At 36.9% G+C, this 19,426-nt stretch overlaps 2 protein-coding genes across 2 annotated transcripts in view; both read left to right on the top strand.

The window, feature by feature from the left end:
* Window positions 1–3,816: 3,816 nt before the first annotated feature.
* On the top strand, window positions 3,817–6,383 carry LOC128514908 (hepatic sodium/bile acid cotransporter-like). The gene is made up of 4 exons (XM_053488827.1): window positions 3,817–4,208; window positions 4,598–4,799; window positions 5,414–5,592; window positions 6,182–6,383. The coding sequence occupies exons 1-4, from the start codon at window positions 3,817–3,819 to the stop codon at window positions 6,381–6,383; spliced, it is 975 nt and encodes a 324-aa protein (XP_053344802.1).
* Window positions 6,384–15,838: 9,455 nt separating this feature from the next.
* The window catches only part of LOC128514995 (hepatic sodium/bile acid cotransporter-like), a 5,999-nt gene continuing 2,411 nt past the window's right edge, over window positions 15,839–19,426 (top strand). The window contains exons 1-4 of the mRNA XM_053488958.1: window positions 15,839–15,874; window positions 18,140–18,563; window positions 18,714–18,915; window positions 19,016–19,194. Coding sequence (XP_053344933.1) covers window positions 18,166–18,563; window positions 18,714–18,915; window positions 19,016–19,194 — 779 coding nt within the window. The 5' untranslated portion in view covers window positions 15,839–15,874; window positions 18,140–18,165. The remainder of the gene's footprint in view (window positions 15,875–18,139; window positions 18,564–18,713; window positions 18,916–19,015; window positions 19,195–19,426) is intronic.

The following is a 19,426-nucleotide window of genomic DNA, read 5'->3' as shown; positions in this document are numbered from 1 at the left end:
AAAAAGCATCAATGGCCTCCACCAAAGAGTCTGTCTCAATAGCATTGTCTCATAAATGGGAAAGGTCCGTCAGGTCCTCCTTGTCTCATCCCCAAGGCACAAAACTTGGAACAGTGCTCCAGACATCTCCATATTTAGCAGATATTCCGCCATGTTGATCCACCTGTGGATTACACACCATCACATAGTGTTGCAATTTTACTGGCATTTATGTTAAGCATTTTTGTGAAGAACATACAGCTACATCTAGCTACCCTAGATAAATACAATATTTACAGTAAGTGATGAATTTACAACAGAATATTTCATAAGGACGCTCGTTTTCAACTATGATTTAACAATGACTCATTTTTTCTCATTATTTTGAATAAGAAAAAACAGAAGTTCTTTCCGAGGTGAGGCAGCGTTGGGCGGATACTCTGAAAACGTTGGGGCAATTTTTTAAAAATTGCAGGCTGACGTTTAAGAAACCAAAGAATAAAGAATAAACCAGGTCAAGTTGTTGAGTCAAAATAACCCAACAAGGTGTTCATTTGTAACCCAACATCACCCAACCCAAAAGTGTGTTTAACGTACCCAAAATAACCCAGAATTGTGACCCAGCATAAACAACCCCACAATGTTTTTACAGAAACAAAACAGCATTTTATTAAAGTGTGCAATACCACTTATAAATGATAATCCCTCCATTTATCAACAAACCTCTGTAGTCCAACTAGGGACCGTGGAGGCCAATAGTGACTACCGTTGACTGGTAGAACCTCCAGTCAACAGTACCATGTGCATTCACACACAATTTGGAAACGCCTATTAGCAAAGTCTTTGGGAGGAACTAAGGAAAAAGTATAGAAGACCGCAGCTGTTTGTCAATCAACTATGATTGTATACCCGGTTCATTTCACCGCCATTACAGGTTACATGAAAATATTAGCGACAGTTTGTTGATTCAATTTATATATTTGTCTATTATGGCATGTCATAGATAAGTTAACCCATGTACGTTATTAGAAGCATTTTGTGCAATGTTTAATTTGCATATAAAGTTCTGTCTTTTAATTCAGGACCTTCACTGTAGACAGCGCCTTGTAACGTCGGACGTAAGAGGCAGCGACTTAAGATATATCTTAAGAGTCTTCAAGCGCGCTAAGAGTGTCCGTTATCGGGAAACCGGGCCCTGGTTAACTCTGGGTACTGCAGCATGATTTGCACGTGAGACTGTATTTTTTAAATAATGCTGTTTTCTCAGCTTTCTGTTCACTTTGGGTTTTTTAAAGTCTGATTGATCCTTACAAAAGTCAGAATCTTGAAGGTTGCACTGAATGTCTTATAACCCTCACAATGCTGACTGGCTGGTGAGAAAACTAAAAACAAAAGCAACCAAACTGACTAAAATTCCAAATTTGCAGTTTTTTAAAAACATGTTTATTCCTTAAACCCCACAGACGGCTTGTAAGAATAACAAGTAGGATGCAGGACTGACTGTGCGTTACAGTAATAATTAACAGAAACGTCCACCCAGCTTTGCTCAATATGTACTGTACTGTAATACAGGTGGTTTAATGGTTATTTTATGTAAGTCAACCTTTAGATATATGTTGCACGTTCTTCTGCTCAAACATGTAGTTTATAATGAGACTCATCCCAGGGTTAAAATACCTTAATAGTAAGAAAAATAATTTATTTAACGCTTTCTGTCGGATTGGCTAAATTCAAATAAAGGCATCTCCGTGGTCAAAGGACAACTGTTTACATACATACACCGGAGGCAAGTCATCAAGGTAAGCCCTAACAGAATAATGAAAAACAATTTGGTTTTATTATTATTATTATTATTATTATTTCTCTATCTAAGACAATTTTCCTTATTAAAAAACAACAAACTTCAAACTTTAACATTTTCAATATAGATAATTGTAGTTGCATGCCATCCAATTTTTTCTTCCCCAAAAATGTATTGCAAAAAAACAAGAAAAATTAAATATGGCCTATAAATTCTACTTAAATAACTGGAGATTTCTTTTATTGTTTTACAATAAAATTTCATACTTCATGATCCTTCTCTGATTAGGTAAACGTGGATAAAAACTTATTATTATTATTATTATTATTTTACAAATTGTATGCATGATGAGCCTCCTCTGGTTAGGGTTAAATGTGGATAACAACAAATATATATTTGTTGTTACCCACATTTACACATTTATCCACATATATATATATATATATATATATATATATATATATATATATATATATATATATATATATTCACTTTTACTAGATACAGTAACTAAAAAATGTTTCACTTTTTCAAAGTTTAATCCTTCATGAGCGTCCTCTGATGATTAGTGTTAAATGTGAATAAGTAACAGTAATGTGTACAGCCGCTGAGATCTTCATGTGTAAGGTTTCCATAGATGTATGTTTAAATTCAAGCGACCACACTGACATAAGACACCAAAGTAAACCTATAGATCTTTGAGATATGTTACTCGACCTGGGTTTGCGGGGAAATCAAAACATTTTCTTCAGCAAAAAGAGTGCTTAAAAAGTGTCCATAACTTATTACCTGACATAGAATAACCTCTTTTATACAGAGGTACGACTCTACATACTGTAGTCTCCAACACGAGCAATGCATTTGGCCATCATTGAACCCAACATTCTTTAGCCTTCTTCATCCTTCTGTGCACTTCGCTCCCGTCATCTCAAAATTTTTGTAGCCTTCCTCGGATGTCGTTCATCCTGCACCCCTCTTCCATCAGGAACCCTCGGGGATGGAGGAACACAGAGAAGTGTAACTATGGAGGTAGAGTTACTCTACCAACATGTGCAGTTTAAACAACCAGCCGTAGGAGAATGAATAAAAAGTGCCCACTTTTGCATTTACAGCCATTGTATATTAAAACAGTTTGCACATTCAACACTGATACTATCTTAAGCTATGAGAATTTCTCACAATAATATTGCATTGACTCTTTCAAAGTCAGTTTAACTGAATTTAAGTTGGTTTTACAACTAAGCAGTATTTTAAGATTTTTAAATGTCACTCTGTACAAGATGATACAAATACAACTTTGTTACTCTTTAACATACAGTATATCACTAAACCTAAGGCCCTTAACCTTTAACTGCTCAGATGTAAAATTTGATAAAATGTAAGGATTTTTTTCTTAAGGTCTTTCAAAGTTTTAGCCGTCATTTTCTCAGCTCTCTAAGAGTTTGTTAGTAAAAGTAAAGCAACTGTGCGATACTTACACATTAACATACACATCAGTGAATGAAGTACAGTAAATCAGCATTTCTAAAAATTTTTGTTTGGCCGTCAAAACATTTACACTATTTTCTACCACATGGATAAATATACGTTAGAACGTTTCTAGTGTTATCATGTTTCATTAATATTCATTATAATGTCACACTGATGTCCTTGTCCATATGTGGTTCTAAATGTTTTATATTGTCTCATAGCATTTTAAACAGACATTCACAAGCCAATAAAGGTATAGAAAGTGACTGTGTCCACTACATGGCATGCATGAATTTAGAAATCTATAAAACTAAGAGATTTCATAAAAGTCACTGAAGGTCCTGCATAAACATAATGAAAATTGATTCAATAATTTTTTATATACCTCAATCTCTTAAAGAAGATTTGAAAGTCAAGACACACCTGAATAATACTTCAGTGAATCTCAGAGAATGTTAAAAAGCTAGTCTAGAAAAAAACTCTTATTTATATTAATCCTACATGTGTATCTGACCTCCTTTTACAGAACTTGCTCAACTGAACCTTTTACTCAACTGGCACTGAAAATGGAGGACACCTCTAACCAAACCTATGATCTGGATCTACAGAGCCAAAATAATTTCCCCAATGGAACCTTGGTGAAACCAAACAGCCCTGTTTCTACAGCTCTGGAGCAGGCCATTAACTGGATCTGCATAATCCTCCTGTGTGACACTATGGTTTCTCTCGGCTGTACAATGGAGATCTCCAAGATAAAAGCCCACATCGTAAAGCCCAAAGGCGTGGTGATCGCCATGCTGGCTCAGTTTGGAGTGATGCCACTCACGGCCTTCTCATTGGCTAAACTGTTCAAGCTGGGTTCTGGTGCAGCCGTGGCAGTGCTGGTGTGTGGCTGCTGTCCAGGAGGAATTCTTTCCAATACTCTGGCCTTTGCTCTTAATGGGGACATGAATCTCAGGTTCCTTTCTCCCATTACACTATAAAGCAAGAATATTCATTAATGATTTCACATATTTGTTATGTATGCATTTGATATAATTATTGAATTTTTATAATCAAGTCAAGTCAAGTTTTATTGTCATTTCAACCATATACAGTTTAGTACACGATGGACGAAATAACGTTCCTTCAGGGCCAAGGTGCTACAAACGACATAAATTTACAACATAAATTAACAAAAAACTAACTAGCTAACTAGCTAATAAAGCTTAAGAAGGTAGAGAGCTAAATGCTAGCAATTCCACACTATATAATATACTGTAGAACCTCTTTTCGAATGTTAAAAACATGAATAAAGTTGGCTCTTTGCTATCAGTTGTATGTGATTGATTTTTTTTCCCATCTCAGCTTTGTGATGACGACCTGCTCGACGTTGGCGGCGCTAGGTATGATACCCCTTCTGCTCTTTATTTACTGCCATGGCTTCTCCAATGTTCATGCCGTGCCTTACGCCGGCATCTTCCTGGCCTTGATCTCGGTTGTGCTGCCTGGTGCTATTGGCATCCATATTAACTATCGTGTACCGGAGAAGTCCAAACTGTTTGTCAAGGTAGGCCTAGGAACAGGGTATCTAAAAGTAAAATCCCATGTTGTTGCTTTGCAGACACAGTTTTTTATCCATCTGTATTTACTCGGTGCAACTTTTAACATCCAAGTTAAAGATATAACAGCAACAGTTCAGAAAAAAAAAACAGAATCACTGATTTGAAAAAGGATCACCCCCTTCTAAAAATGACTTGCAAACTCAATCAGGTGAAGCGAATCAACTTCTCAATTGCACACAAATCCCTTCGACTTATAACTTTGATCAGCAAGGCAGAAGTTGGTGGTTAAAACGCAGGCGGTCAGATTAAATTAAATTATTTGGTCACAACACCAAAAGATATGTCTGGTAGAATTTCAATAGAGCTCACCATCCAACTACCACCATTACTACAGTAAAGCCTGGAAGGGGTAATATCCTGTTACCGGTGTTTCTCTGCAGCTCGGATGGGACAAAATACCATTAAATTGTTGAGGAACATCTGATGCCCTTTTTCAGACAGTTGAATGGGAAGAAGATTTTTACCTTCTAACATGACAGTGACCGTTATATAGCCACCCAGTACTGTACATACTTGTAAATATTTGAAGAGCATATCAGTGTTCTCTCTTTTGTCACAGGTTGGACTGGGCATATTGATGGTTAGTTACGTTGTCTTAGGTGTTCTCTTCAGCCTGTCCCTGGGACCTACGATCTGGGCTATTACAGAACCTCCGCTTGTGGCTGCAGGAGCATTGATGCCACTTATTGGATACCTACTTGGCTTTGTGCTGTCTTTGTTCTTTAGGTTTGATGAACCGTAAGTTAATAGGAAAGCATTGTTTTGTATGGATTTAACACTTCTGTATTGTTTTACACAGTTCTGCATATACAGTACATAATTAGTATGATTATGTATATGTACAGTGTGTACAGTAGATATAGATTAAGTCAGAGGTGACATTGGCAAGGAAACTCATCCAAATTTGTTTAAAAAAGGCTGAACTGTTAAAGAGAGATGAACATTGATTTCTATCCTAACCTAAATGTTTAAATAGCAGGATATGTTTTTGTCCAGCAAACCCCATTTATCTCATTAACTGAGCCCTAAAATGAGGTGCATTATTTAGATTGTATAAAACAAAAATCAATACAATATCTCTGCATGAAAAATGCCTGAAGATGATGATGATGATGAGGATTATTATTATTATTATTATTTTTATTTATTTATTTATTTATTTATTTATTTTATTATTATTATTATTATTATTATTATTATTATTATTATTATGCATTAGCTCTATTCTACTCTATAAATGTATGTTAATTTAAAGTATTTAAAGTTAATAAATTATTCAAAATGACCCGATACTGAAGTTGTCTATTACTTTTGTTTTAACCCTAAGCTGTAGGAGGACTGTTGCCGTGGAGACAGGTTGCCAAAATCTTCAGCTGTGCTTCACAATCCTAGAGGTAGTCTTCGATCGCGAGGTCATCGGCCCATACACTCTTTTCCCTTTTGTCTACTTTCTCTTTCAAATTCTTGAGGCATTGGTGTTTATAATCATCTTCAGATGCTACAAGAAATCATCAAATCAAATACTGTAGCTTTAGCGGGAGTTTTCAATGTCAATCTGACTTCACTTTCCTCATGCGCGACACAATCATTTTTAATGGAATAATAAATGTTATATTTATGATTTTCTGCAACTCTCTGAGTTCAATATAGAAGCAAGAGGGATGTGAAATATTTACTCAGCTGTAATATGCATGATGGGGAAAAGGCAGGAAAATGTACAGTACAAGTTTCAATTTAAAAATTGTTGTAATTATTGTCAAAAAATAGTTGCATCATTATTGTATTTAGTTATCTCTTTTAATTCGTTGAATTACTTGTTAGGTTTTTATTAATACACCTGTATTAGTTTCTATGTTGATCAGTTCCTTTCCCAGTCCATGTGAGCTCTTTGTGAAGTCTTATAACTGCATGTCTAATACAAACAGGCTAATTAAAAAGGTTTGAAAATAAAGACCAGCCAGGTATGGGGAATTGATCTACAGACTATAATGATGTAATAATGGTGGAGGAGAAGCCACCGCCTTAGTGTGTAGAATGATGATAACAATTGGAGCTGAGGATATGGGTGTGGTTGCTAGCAGGAATTCCTGGAAATCATTTTGGCTGGAGGATGAAAGGCTTCTTCAGGCATCTTATTTTAATAAAGAACAACCTATTTAGACTGTTGTCCACAAATTATGTAAAACTACTGTATGTGCTTCGCTGCTGAAAATAATTTGAATAAATCTATTCCTTCTAGTTATCACTGTGCAATGCTGATGCACATTTTGTTCCTGTGTTAATCTGTTAATTTTTTCTACAGGCATGGAAAAAAAAAAAATCTATATGCTTTTGTTTGTTTGTTTAAAATTAGGATTTCAAGGAAAACAGGGAAGTCCTCACCAAGTTCAGTTACTATAACACACAACTGATCTCACTGTGTAGCCCTTTTGTTTTTCTCGCAAGCATGAGCCAATATTCAGAACTGGCTTGACATTGTGTTAACACACACTTGAATGCACCAGACCCTCAAACTGCAAAAAAACTTCTGCTTTTATAGAGAGGGCTGCACAGCTGCTGATGATCAGTTAATCAAGGGCTGATAATGATGCACCTGGCTAGCAAATTAGAAGAAATAATTATTCATGTTAACAAAACCAGTAGCTAGGATTAGCTTGTTTTTTTTTATCATTTAGAAGAAGCAGTGACGCAGCGAGAGACAACAGAATGAATATCACTACAGCCTGTCGCAGCTTTTTGTGGGGCTGCTGGGATACTGGAGACCTATTCTTTCTGTTTCTTTTCAGACCTTGCTACCTTCTGGTTCCCTCAGGATGACACGTGGTTGAGTGACTCTTGTCACTTTGTGCAAAAGTACCAAGTAGATAAAACAACTTTGGGATTTTATAGGCTTGCTATTTTTTTGTATGTAATGTTAAAAAAAAAATTAAGTTAATTAAATGTTATTTCCACAGTGCTTCTTACAGTGGTCATTGCAAAGCAGCTTTTACAGAATTTATATTTTTGGAAAATGAACAGGTTTGCTTCTGTGAAACAAGCAGGGGCGACAGTGGCAAATAAAAGCTCTCTGAGATGAAATTAGAAAGAAACCTAGAGAAGAACCAGACTCAACACGAAACCCATTCGCCTTTCACTGATATTACTGTACATCCTATGGCCAGAAATCAGACACTGCTATATTTGTGTGCTATGAGGTTGAACATTAACTATATAACAGGAATGGTGTTTAAGTTAATATAGGGTCCACCTTCCTTTTTGGAGGCTTGGGTGAAAAACTCTACATGGGAATTTCAGTCCTAAATTATTGAGTGGCTGCAGTCTCCTGAGGCCTGCCAGCTTTATGGAGATGCCAATTTCCCTGTCCAGCAAGTGTCTCCACTTTACCTAGGAACTGTAGGACAATACCATGAGGGAGGTCTGGAATGGTGTGAATGCCATTACAGGCCATAAGAAGAAGGAAAAGGTGCTGTGAAGATCATGTTCTTTGACTTCCCTCCAACTTAGAAGTTCTGAACACTTCTATGTCCAAAGGAATGGTGATAGACTTTGATCACCAGTGACAGAGTTAATGTCAAGGTATTGAGGACCTATAAATACCCATGACTGTTGCTGGATGTACAAACTGGAGTGGATCTGTGAACATTTATCAGTGTTGGCTGTTCTTTCTGAGGAAAAGGGCTCTTTTAACATCTACAAGAAGCTCCTGCAGAGTTTTTACCAATCAGTAGTGGCCAGTATTCCTTTATATGCTGTAGTATGCTGGGTGCCACACACTTGAACAAACGCAATCTGTGGTTGGCTTTATAGACTTTGATAGTCGAAAAGAAAATGTTCACCTTCTGCCTTGATGATAGCTTTGCATGTTCTTGGCAGCCTCATGAGGTCATCACCTGGGATGGTTTTCCCAACAATCTTGAACAAGGTTCCAGACATGTTAAGTACATGTTGGCTTTTCTTCCTTCACTCTTCGGTCCAACTCAATCCAAAGCATCGTAATTGGATCTATTACTTTATTTGTCTTGTATGCTTCTGGATAATCTTTACTGAGTAAACACCTAAACAAACAAATCGAACAAAACAAAAGTACAGAACAAAAGCACAATAAATGATGGAAAGCGAAACTCTCCAGAACCACATAAAGAAAAAACACAGAATATGTAAGTAAAAAGGAGAACATAAAACTGGTTGGGAAAATGCATGAAGTGTATTTAGTGTCATTAAAAACAAAGTGAAGAAATTTAATTAAGAATAATAATTAAAAACTGTGAATGAGGGTGCCCTCTAGTGGTTTTGAAAGGTGGGGTGGTAATTGTCCATGGTGAAAGAGGTGGCATTTAATAGAAGAATTCTAATCCATTTAAATTTATACTAAACATGGTAGATAAACCAAACAGTTTTCTTAATTAATTCAGCATTTCACAACAACTTTCAGCATGGACTTAATGAGAAATTAAGCAGAGACATGGTGGTGTTGTTATTGTGGCAAAACCCTGGACTCAAAGGGCAACAATACAACTTGTTTAAGAAGACTACTGTACTGTATAAGACAAATTTACTCCAGAGTGTTGATTTGGTTTGGAGAATTCCTCATCTAACAAATGTCTTAATGTTTGACTCTTATTTAGAAATGTTAGCTACTGGTCTATAACAATTAGCTCTGCAGGGATGTTTGTTGATTTGAAAAAATCCAGTTGGGTTTTTTGTGTTGTTAGTGGTGTTTTTACACCAACATAACCAGTACATCTCATCCATCCATAAAACCTGTTTTTATTCCTTTAGATAACCTTCTAACTATGTCATGACATAATAATATAATGTGTTAGATAATAATAATAATAATAATAATAATATCAACTTGTTCAGCAATTTGCTACAGCAAATTGTTGCAATCAAAATTTAAAAGTAAATACTGATTTATCACAATGTATAATTTGGTTCAATCTTTGCAGCCAAAAATACTGAATCTTTAAGCTTTGTTTTTATCTGGCTGTAGCGGTACAAGCTAACTATTTCCTTTTCTGATACACTGTTACATGCAGTAGAATAGTTCATGCTATATATGAATCATACCGTACTTTACTAAGGTTTGAGGTTTATTTAGATGCAATGTGAATGTATTCTTAAGTTGATCTGTCGAAATAATACAAAATACTTCATGCAGTGTTTGAATCTAGTATACATTGACATATACTCATTTTCTTTTTTTCATGTTTTCGGATGCTTTTACTTATGTTTGTTTTGGGTTTTTGGGCAAAAAAAAAAAAAAAAATAAATATATATATATATATATATATATATATATTTTATTTTTTATTTTTTTTTAATTATTATTATTATTATTTTTTTTTTACAGTGTAGCCAAAGGATTAACATAACTTGTTTACAAATGATTTGCATTTTGTTTTATTCTAGTTATTAAAGCTCTGCAAATACTGCATGATCTTGGGTTATTCTGATGTGTTGTGATGATGTCATTTCCTTATTTGGGTGCATAGGAGGGCCAGGGTTGGTGTGGGATTTCCCGGCCTGAAATTGTGTCCCAGTCCGGCCCTGGCGTGGGCATTTCAATTTTGCTGTACTTATGTACTTTTCTATTGTTTTGCACAATTGCACGTGTGATAAAGAATTCAAAAGTAAGCATAAAGCAGATATTGTGTTTAAAATTTTGCAGACTTAGTTTCGGGGTTTGGTACATGAGATTCAGGTTCCAATGATTGCATTCTCTGTTCTTGGCCTGGACAGCCTATAAAGATCCTGGAATACTGTACCTTAAGTCACCCAAGAGAATCAATGCTCATCAAAATAGATGAACTCTAAAGTCAATACTTGTAGTTTGCAAGTGGTAGATTGAAACCACTTTATTTCCATGCCGAAGCTTATGTCAGCCAAAGAAACAGCTGAACTGCATATCCTTCATGTCTTCTGGCTACATGGGTCCCCTTGACATTGTCTTTAACTGTGGTCCTCAGTAATGGAAATCCTTGTTTAAACTCACCTGCGTCACACCCAGTCTATCCTCCGGCTATGCCCCTCAGTCTAACGGGTGGAAAGAGCCAACCAGGTACTAGAGACAGCCTAAAGGTGTATGGTGTAGGCAGTAAGATGCAACCTGAGCAGAACCTTTCCTTGAATAGAAGATGCGAACAAATCATTGCTCACCTTCTTCACAGGACTTTATAGGTCTTGTAACTCAGATGCCTTGTGTCCAGTCCATTATCCCTTCAATCCTACCCTCCTCCTGGCCTCATCAATGGGGGTGAAGAGTTCACGGTTCACAAGTTGCTGAAAGAATTCCACCGAAGGTGTGGCCTTCAGTGCTTCATCGATTTTGAGGGGTTATGGTCCAGAAGAAAGGAGCTGGGTACTTGCCTCGTTCATAGAGCTGACCTTAATCTCTGACTTTCCGGTTAAATAATCAAGCAACGACTATAAAGATTGAAAAACACATATAAACATTGGTTGTTGATCATTGGTAAATCAATCATGGCATTGTGATTTGTATTGATTTCTAACAGGTATTGGAATATATGGAATTGTCAAGTTTCGCAACAAAATAAAAAGTTAATTTACCGTAAAATTTAAAACATTTAAAGCAGAAATTGTACTTATAGTATTGCAGACTTGGTTCTAGGAATTTGTTAGATGAGTTTCAGGTTTTAGTTTTTCCATTTTAAGTTCCAATGTTCGGGTTTCTTTTAGATGCAAAACACTATTTTACTGAATGTTTTTCCTGTTTTTTCTTCTTGAGGGGTTTATAAGTTGCTGCAAACAAATCAAGTGTTCCAGAGCATTGAATGTTGGGAAAAATAAATAATACATTCAAGTAATTTTGTTAATATATTGCACTTGTGTGTTTATTTATTTATATACTGTCTATTTGAGAAGATATACATAATTGTAAATTAAATCTTTTACAACCAGCTACAGAGAAAATACTGATGAGATACCTTCTGTATAATAGTGTTTTATGGTTGGTAGAGAAATGAGGCACATGAATGTGAGTTTTGAGAAAATGTATGTAAAGGTCTCTAGAAAATTGTAAATGCATTTATCTAATTAAACATTACGCACAACTCTATAACCTGTGGTACAAGTGTAGAAGTGAAAGATAAATCCACAAACAATTTGTAGTTTAAATGGCTTGTAATTTTTCCCAGAATTTGTAGTTATCAATTCTGTCAGTGCTGCTTTTTTGGCAAGTGGTAATAAATACAATTTTTAACTAGGTTTTGATTTCATGCTTTTTATTGCTGAGCTTGTATTTGGTCATGACTTGCAAATGAACCTTTCTTCTCTTTGTTCTTTGTTCGGAATTCGGAATAAACCAATTTGTCCCTCCCTTTTTCCTTTCTCTTTCTAAGACTCATGGACAGATCTCTCTCTCTCTCTCTCTCTCTCTCTCTCTCAATCCCTGTGGAGCGACACATGGTACTCTGGACCTGTCTGACACATCTGATTGATGTTCTCAACACATGGATTCCTCTGTTCTGGAGGATGGCCCCATCTGCGTGTGTGGTGACTGAGGATGTTTTCACTTGATGCCCATGAAGATGCCCTTGGACTCAGCTAATGCAGACAGTTTTTCTGTGATGGCTTCTGTTTAGGACTAAATTACCAAGGAAAAGTTTTCATACTGAAAATGTGTATGAATCAAAAAATGATATGATTGTCCCCGATGAGCAGGCCGAAGACGGCGGCGACAGTGGCAAGGAAAAACTCGATGAGAGGGTAATAGGAAGAAACCTTGAGAGGTACCAGACTCAACAGGGAACCCATCCTCATCTGGGTGAAACAGAAAGCAGGGATTGATGTGCATAATATTATGCGAGACTGAGTTCAGTATAAGAGGAGTTGTGTAAGATTAAAGTCCAGTTTGTTCCTGGAGAGGAGAGAGCAGAAAAGGAGAGAGCAAAAGAGAAGGAGAGATAACAGTTAGGTATGGTCACAGTCAACCAATGTATAATGTGAATGTATATTTACTGTAGAGTGCAAGCAGAAGCTAACAGCATAACTAAAAGGGAGAGCCAGAAGGAAACACAAACATGAGGGCTTCCTGAGATGTAAAGCAACCAATCACCTCACCGTCAGCAAACCTGAGTGATCAATGAGAGTGAGGAAGACAGCATCTAAACATACCAGTTCACCATAATACTCTACGTCCATGAGTCCCCCAGATCTGCTCCTTTACCTATGGCAAATCTATTTATAAAAATGCTTGGCTAAATAAATAGGTTTTTAGCTTGGACTTAAACACTGAGACTGTGTCTGAGTCCCGAACACTATTTGGAAGACTATTCCATAACTTTGGGGCTTTGTAAGAAGAAGCTCTGCCCCCAGCTGTAGTTTTAATAATACGCGGTACTGACAAGCAGCCTGCATCCTTTGATCGAAGTAGGCGTGGCGGATTGTAAGACACTAGCAGTTCGGTCAGGTACTGCGGCGCAAGACCATTTAATGCTCTATATGTCAAGAGTAGTATTTTTAAATCAATGCAAAATTTCACAGGGAGCCAATAGAGTGAAGATAAGATAGGGGTGATGTGCTCATATCTTCTGGTTCTAGTGAGTACTCTCGCTGCTGCATTCTGGACTAGCTGAAGCTTGGTTATGCACCTAGTTGAACAACCAGACAGTAAGGCGTTACAGTAGACCATCCGAGAAGTGATTTAAGCATGAACTAGTTTTTCTGCATCATTTGGTGACAATATATTTTTTTATCTTGGCAATATTTCTGAGATGAAAGAATGCTATACTGGTAATATTATCTACATGAGCTTTAAATGAAAGGCTTGAATCTATAATCACACCGAGGTCTTTTACTGTTGCACTTGATGGACAGAAAGGCCATTTAAAATCACAGTGTGATCAGAAAGCTTACTTCTAGCTGCTTGTGGTCCTATGACTTGAACTTTTATCTTATCAGGATTAAGCAGAAGGAAATTAATTAACATCCAATCTTTTATGTCTTGCACACATTGCTCAACTTAAGTAAACATTTTTTTCTCATTTGGTTTTGCTGAAACGTATACTTGTGTGTCATCAGCATAACAATGAAAACTAATACCATGTTTACGAATTATGTTGCCCAGAGGAAGCATGTAAAGGGAAAAAAGCAGTGGGCCTAAAACAGAACCCTGTGGAACACCTAACTCGACTTGAGAACATGAGGAATGGTCACCATCTAAATCTACAAACTGATAACAATCCGTCAAATAGGATCTAATCCATAAGAGGGCCGTTTCCTTAATTCCTACCACATTTTCCAATCTGTGAAGGAGAAGACTATGATCCATGGTGTCGAGTAACACAAGTATAGTGACGCAACCCTGATCAGACGCCACTAGGAGGTCATTTACTACTTTAACAAGTGCTGTCTCTGTGCTGTGATGAGGCCTAAATCCTGACTGATACAGTTCATGTATGCTATTTTTATGTAGATATGAGCATAGCTGCTGTGATACTACCTTTTCCAGAATTTTAGAGATAAACGGGAGGTTTGATATTGGACTGTAATTGGAAAGCTGACAGGGGTCAAGGTCAGGTTTTTTGATTAGTGGTTTAATAACTGCTAATTTAAGGGATTTAGGAACATACCCACTGCTGAGTGAACAGTTAATTACTTTCAACAGGGGTTCTGTTATTGCTGGAACTATCTGCTTGAGAAAATGTGTCGGTATAGAATCTAATTCACAGGTTGACGATTTTGAAGATGAGTGAAATTAGTTCTCTTGCTTAAAGGGGAGTAAAGTATTCTAGGTTATGATGTGATGTGATTAATTTATCATCTGTATCACTTAAATTGTCTGGTTCCAAAGCCTGATTTTTTTGCCTAATATTTATGATTTTGTTGGTGAAAATGTTCATTAAATCCTCACTACTGTATGTTGTTGTTGTGGAGATTTCTGCAGTGATGTTGTTTTTAGTTAATTTGGCTATGGTATTAAAAAATCTAGGATTATTTTTGTTATTTTCTATAAGAGTGGAGAGATACATTGATCTAGCAGCACTGAGAGCTTTTCTATAGTTCAGGATGCTCTCCTTCCATGCTTTTTGGAAAACTAACAATTTAGTTGAATTCTAAGAATTAAATGAATTCCATGCACTGTTTAAAGCCCTAAACAGCACGTGGGCATGTAAGACTTCAACACCCCTGAGGAGCAGGTGTTCCACCTGACCCTGGATGACATGAGAAGGACACTACCCAGAGTCACCCTACATGAAGCTGCAGGGCCAGACAGCATACCAGTTGCTTAGGAATTGTGCTGACCGGCTGTCAGGTCTCCTGGCAGACACCTTTAATATCTCTCTGAATCAAACTGTGGTTCCCAGCATCCTTAAAAAGACCACCATTATTCCAGTCCCAAAGATGTCAACAACCATGTCTCAATGACTACAGCCCATGATGAAGTGCCTCAAGCGACTTATCAAAAAACATATTTAATCTGTCCTCCGCATTTTACTGGACCACCTGCAGTTTGCATACCTCCATAACCGCTTTACTGATCTCTAACCCCACTCTGTTTATCACGCCTGTATAGTAATGACATGTATGTGAGAATGCTGCTGTTTATTGATTTCAGCTCTGCATTTAACACGATCGTTCGCCAGCAGCTGATGAAACTCTTTCTGTTGGGCCTCAGTACGCCAATATGCATTTTGATTCTGGATGGAGAAAGAAACAGTCGGTGTGAACTGGAGCTTTGCCCAAAAAGTAATACAGTTGATTTAATTTTAGGGAAATCAATATTCATGCTCTATATTCTATCAGTTGCACATTCGTGTGCTCAAGCATGTAGTTTATAAGGAAACACATCACAGGTTTGAATCTGCTTTTCTTGAATTCAAATGAAAGCATCTGAGCCAACAAATAACATTTGTGTACAAAGCCAAAAAAAAAAAGAGTAGGCGTGACAAAAACTTTGGTCCTTTTTGTTTTGATAAAAGTAAAATAAACTACTCCTTTGTATATATTGCATACTTTAAATGCAAAAAGGCAAGAAAGCTGAAAGGAAGTGATCAAGGTAAGTTCAGACTTTTGAATTATGAAGAACAATTATGTTATTATTATTATTATTATTATTATTATTATTGTTCTTCTTTCTCAATTTAAAAAAGAACACACTGCAAAGTTTTACTATGTCAAAAAAATGGTATTTGGGTGACGTGCCCTGCCATTTTTATTCCCCACAAATCAATGTGGTCTATTGCAAAAAAAAAAATATATATATATATATATATATATATATAAACTTTCTGTAGAGTTTTTAAAGCTGAAACCAGAGAAAAGTTAAGTTGCTGCTTAGAAGATTCAAGCAACTCAATTAACTTAAGACGTCAAAGTCTCAAACTCAGTTACTCTGTGCATGGTTAGCTGGAGGAACGAAACATTTTCTTCAGCAAAAGAACAAGACTAGCTATAAGGGCTGGACTGAAAGTAATGGAAACGTGGGAAAAGCATGTTGGTAGAATAGCTTCTTCTCTATGCAAAGGTTTTACCCAGCATAGTCTCCATCACAAGGGATGCATTTGCACCAACGTCGAACTCTTAAATCCCCCTGGCTTACACGTCCTTCACTTGCGCGGTCACTGTTAACCGTTCAAATTATATATTCTCTAGCCTTCTGTAGATGTCGTACAGCCTGCACCCTCCCTGCATCAAGGACTCTCACGGATATAAGAACAGGAAGATGTGTAACTATAGAGAAAGAATTACTTAACCAACAAGTGCAGTTTTCACAACCTACAGAAAGAGAATGAATAAAAAACATACAGTACGCCTACTTTTTGCATTCCTTTTATGTACAGCCCTTGTGCATTATAACATTTACTAATGTCATTTGATACTCTATAACATACAGTATATCACTAAAACCGGTCAGATTCATCACCCAGCAGTCTGTACAATCTGTAGAAAACATTTTAATCGGAGACTGTTTGATTATACAGTAGACATCTCTCATACTGTTACAACTGGTATTAAATTGCAAACCTTTAGAGGAGAAAAAACATGGCACAGAAATGCAAGGACTGTAGAGTATTGTAGAGTATTATTATTATTATTATTATTATTATTATAAAAAAATATTATTATTTTTTAATGAATTTCTTTTATTTTTATGAAGCTGCTTTGAGACAATGACCATTGTTAAAAGCGCTATATAAATAAAATTGAATTGAATTAAATTGAATATTTCACTGCATGTCGTTGTACTGTATATAACAGGTTTTCATAATTTATTTTTCGATTTTCTGCAGGGTTGATTTGCTTAAACATTTGCATGTTATTTGGATTTGATTTTTGGCAAAATTATGTTAAGGATTCCATGATTTGTCACATTGTCACATGTACCTTACAACAGTGTACCTTACCTTTTTTTTGTTTTTGCATATACAGTATCAGGTAAGCTGGGTTAAGCAGGGTTAAGGGCTCAAGGGCTCTTCAGTGACAGCTTGGCAGCGCAGGGTGTGAACCCCAACCTTCAGATCAGTAACCTAAGCCACCACCTTCCTTATGCATGCATGAAAGTATTTGTTTCAAGCTTTGTAACAAAAGTTAACAGTTAAACTGGATAATTAGACATTTATTCAGACATATACAGTACACTCATTGGCCACTTCATTTGGTACACCTGTTTATCTCCTTGTTAACTCAGATAACTCATTGCATTTCGGCATGTAGACATGGTCAAGATGATCTGCTGAACTTTAAACCAAGCATCAGATGAGGAAGTAAGGTGATTTAAGTGATTTTGAACGTGAGATTCAGTGCTGTGAATGGTTAGCAGAATAAGCAGAAATAAATTGTTGATGCCAGAAATCAGAGGATCTCTACAATTCACTTGGGCTCACCAAAATTGAGCCCAATACAAGTTTGGGAAAACCTGGTCTGGTCTGATGAGTCTCAGTTTTGGATGGTCAGTACAAAATCTTGTCCATCATGAAAGTACTGATCCATAATGTCCTCATGTCAATGATTCAGGCTGTTGGTGGTGTAATGCTTTGGGGGATATTTTCTACATATTAGTAAAAACTTCTACATCTTAGGAAAAACTGAGCATGGTCTCAATGCCATAGCCTACATGAATGTTGTTGCTGATCATGTCCACCCCTTTGGAGACTTGATTTATTTTGTTAATCAATCGAGTTTTTCTATATATTCCAGCCTCCCAAAGAAATTCTGGAAGTCAAACCCCAATCGAATCCAACTCCAGTGAATACCAGAGAATGTTCCAAAACTAGTCTATATACTATATTCTTACATGTACGTATCTGACCTCCTTTTGCAGAAATACACACTCAGCTGGCACTGAAAATGGAGGACACCTCTAACCAAACTGCTACTCTTTCCTACGATCTGGACCTACAGAGCCAAAATAATTTTACCAATGGCACCTCGTCAAACATCCCTGTTTCTACAGCTCTGGAGCAGGCCATTAACTGGTTCTGCATACTCATCCTTTGTGACACTTTGGTCTCTCTTGGATGTACAATGGAGATCTCCAAGATAAAAGCCCACATCGTAAAGCCCAAAGGCGTGGTGATCGCCATGCTGGCTCAGTTTGGAGTGATGCCACTGACGGCCTTCTCAATGGCTAAACTGTTCAACCTCGGTCTTGGTGCGTCCATGGCAGTGCTGGTGTGTGGCTGCTGCCCAGGAGGAATTCTTTCTAATGTACTGGCCTTTGCTCTTAATGGGGACATGAATCTCAGGTTCCTTTCTCCTCTTACACCATCAACAGTCTATATAGTGCAAAATGCATAGCTATTTAACATTATCTGTAGCAAGAATATTTACCACATTGCTCAAAAATATAAATAAAGCTGATTCTTTGCCATTTGATTGATTTCCTTTAATCTCAGCATAGTGATGACGACCTGCTCGACGTTGGCGGCACTAGGTATGATACCCCTGCTGCTTTTCATTTACTGCCATGGCTTCTCCAATGTTTATGCAGTGCCTTATGCTGGCATCTTCCTGGCCTTGATCTTGACTGTGCTGCCATGTGCCATTGGCATCTATATTAACTATCGTGTCCCAGAGAAGTCCAAACTGGTTGTGAAGGTAGGACTTGGAATATACTTTAAAATGTTTGCAAAAAAAGCATATATTTAAGAGCAGGAAGCAAAGGTCATGTCTTGTTCTATCTTTTTCTTTGTCACAGGTTGGGCTGGGCATAATGGTGGTTGGTTACGTTGTCTTAGGCATTCTGCTCAGCCTTTTCCTAGGACCAGTCATCTCGGTCATTACAGAACCTCCACTCCTGGCCACAGGAGCACTGATGCCACTTATTGGATATGTACTTGGCTACCTGCTGTCTTACCTCTTCAGTTTTGATGCACCGTAAGATAATAAGATTTATTAATTTACCTGGATGGTAACCTTCTAATCTAAATCTCCATTTAGATTGTGGTCTTAATGAGTAAGTCAGAGACGAAACCTTAAAAGGAACCAGACTCAAAGAAAACTCATCCTCTTCTGGGTGACATCATATATTTGGTTATGGTATCTGCTTACCAAAAGTTCATGTGTTTAAATTCTAACAGCAGAAAAGTTGTGCATTGACCAAAGGCTT

The sequence above is a fragment of the Clarias gariepinus genome, chromosome 27 (assembly GCF_024256425.1).
Source record: "Clarias gariepinus isolate MV-2021 ecotype Netherlands chromosome 27, CGAR_prim_01v2, whole genome shotgun sequence".
NCBI classification, from domain to species: Eukaryota; Metazoa; Chordata; class Actinopteri; order Siluriformes; family Clariidae; genus Clarias; species Clarias gariepinus.
The sequence above is the reverse complement of the archived record's forward strand: the minus strand, read 5'-3'. Positions and strand labels throughout refer to the sequence as shown.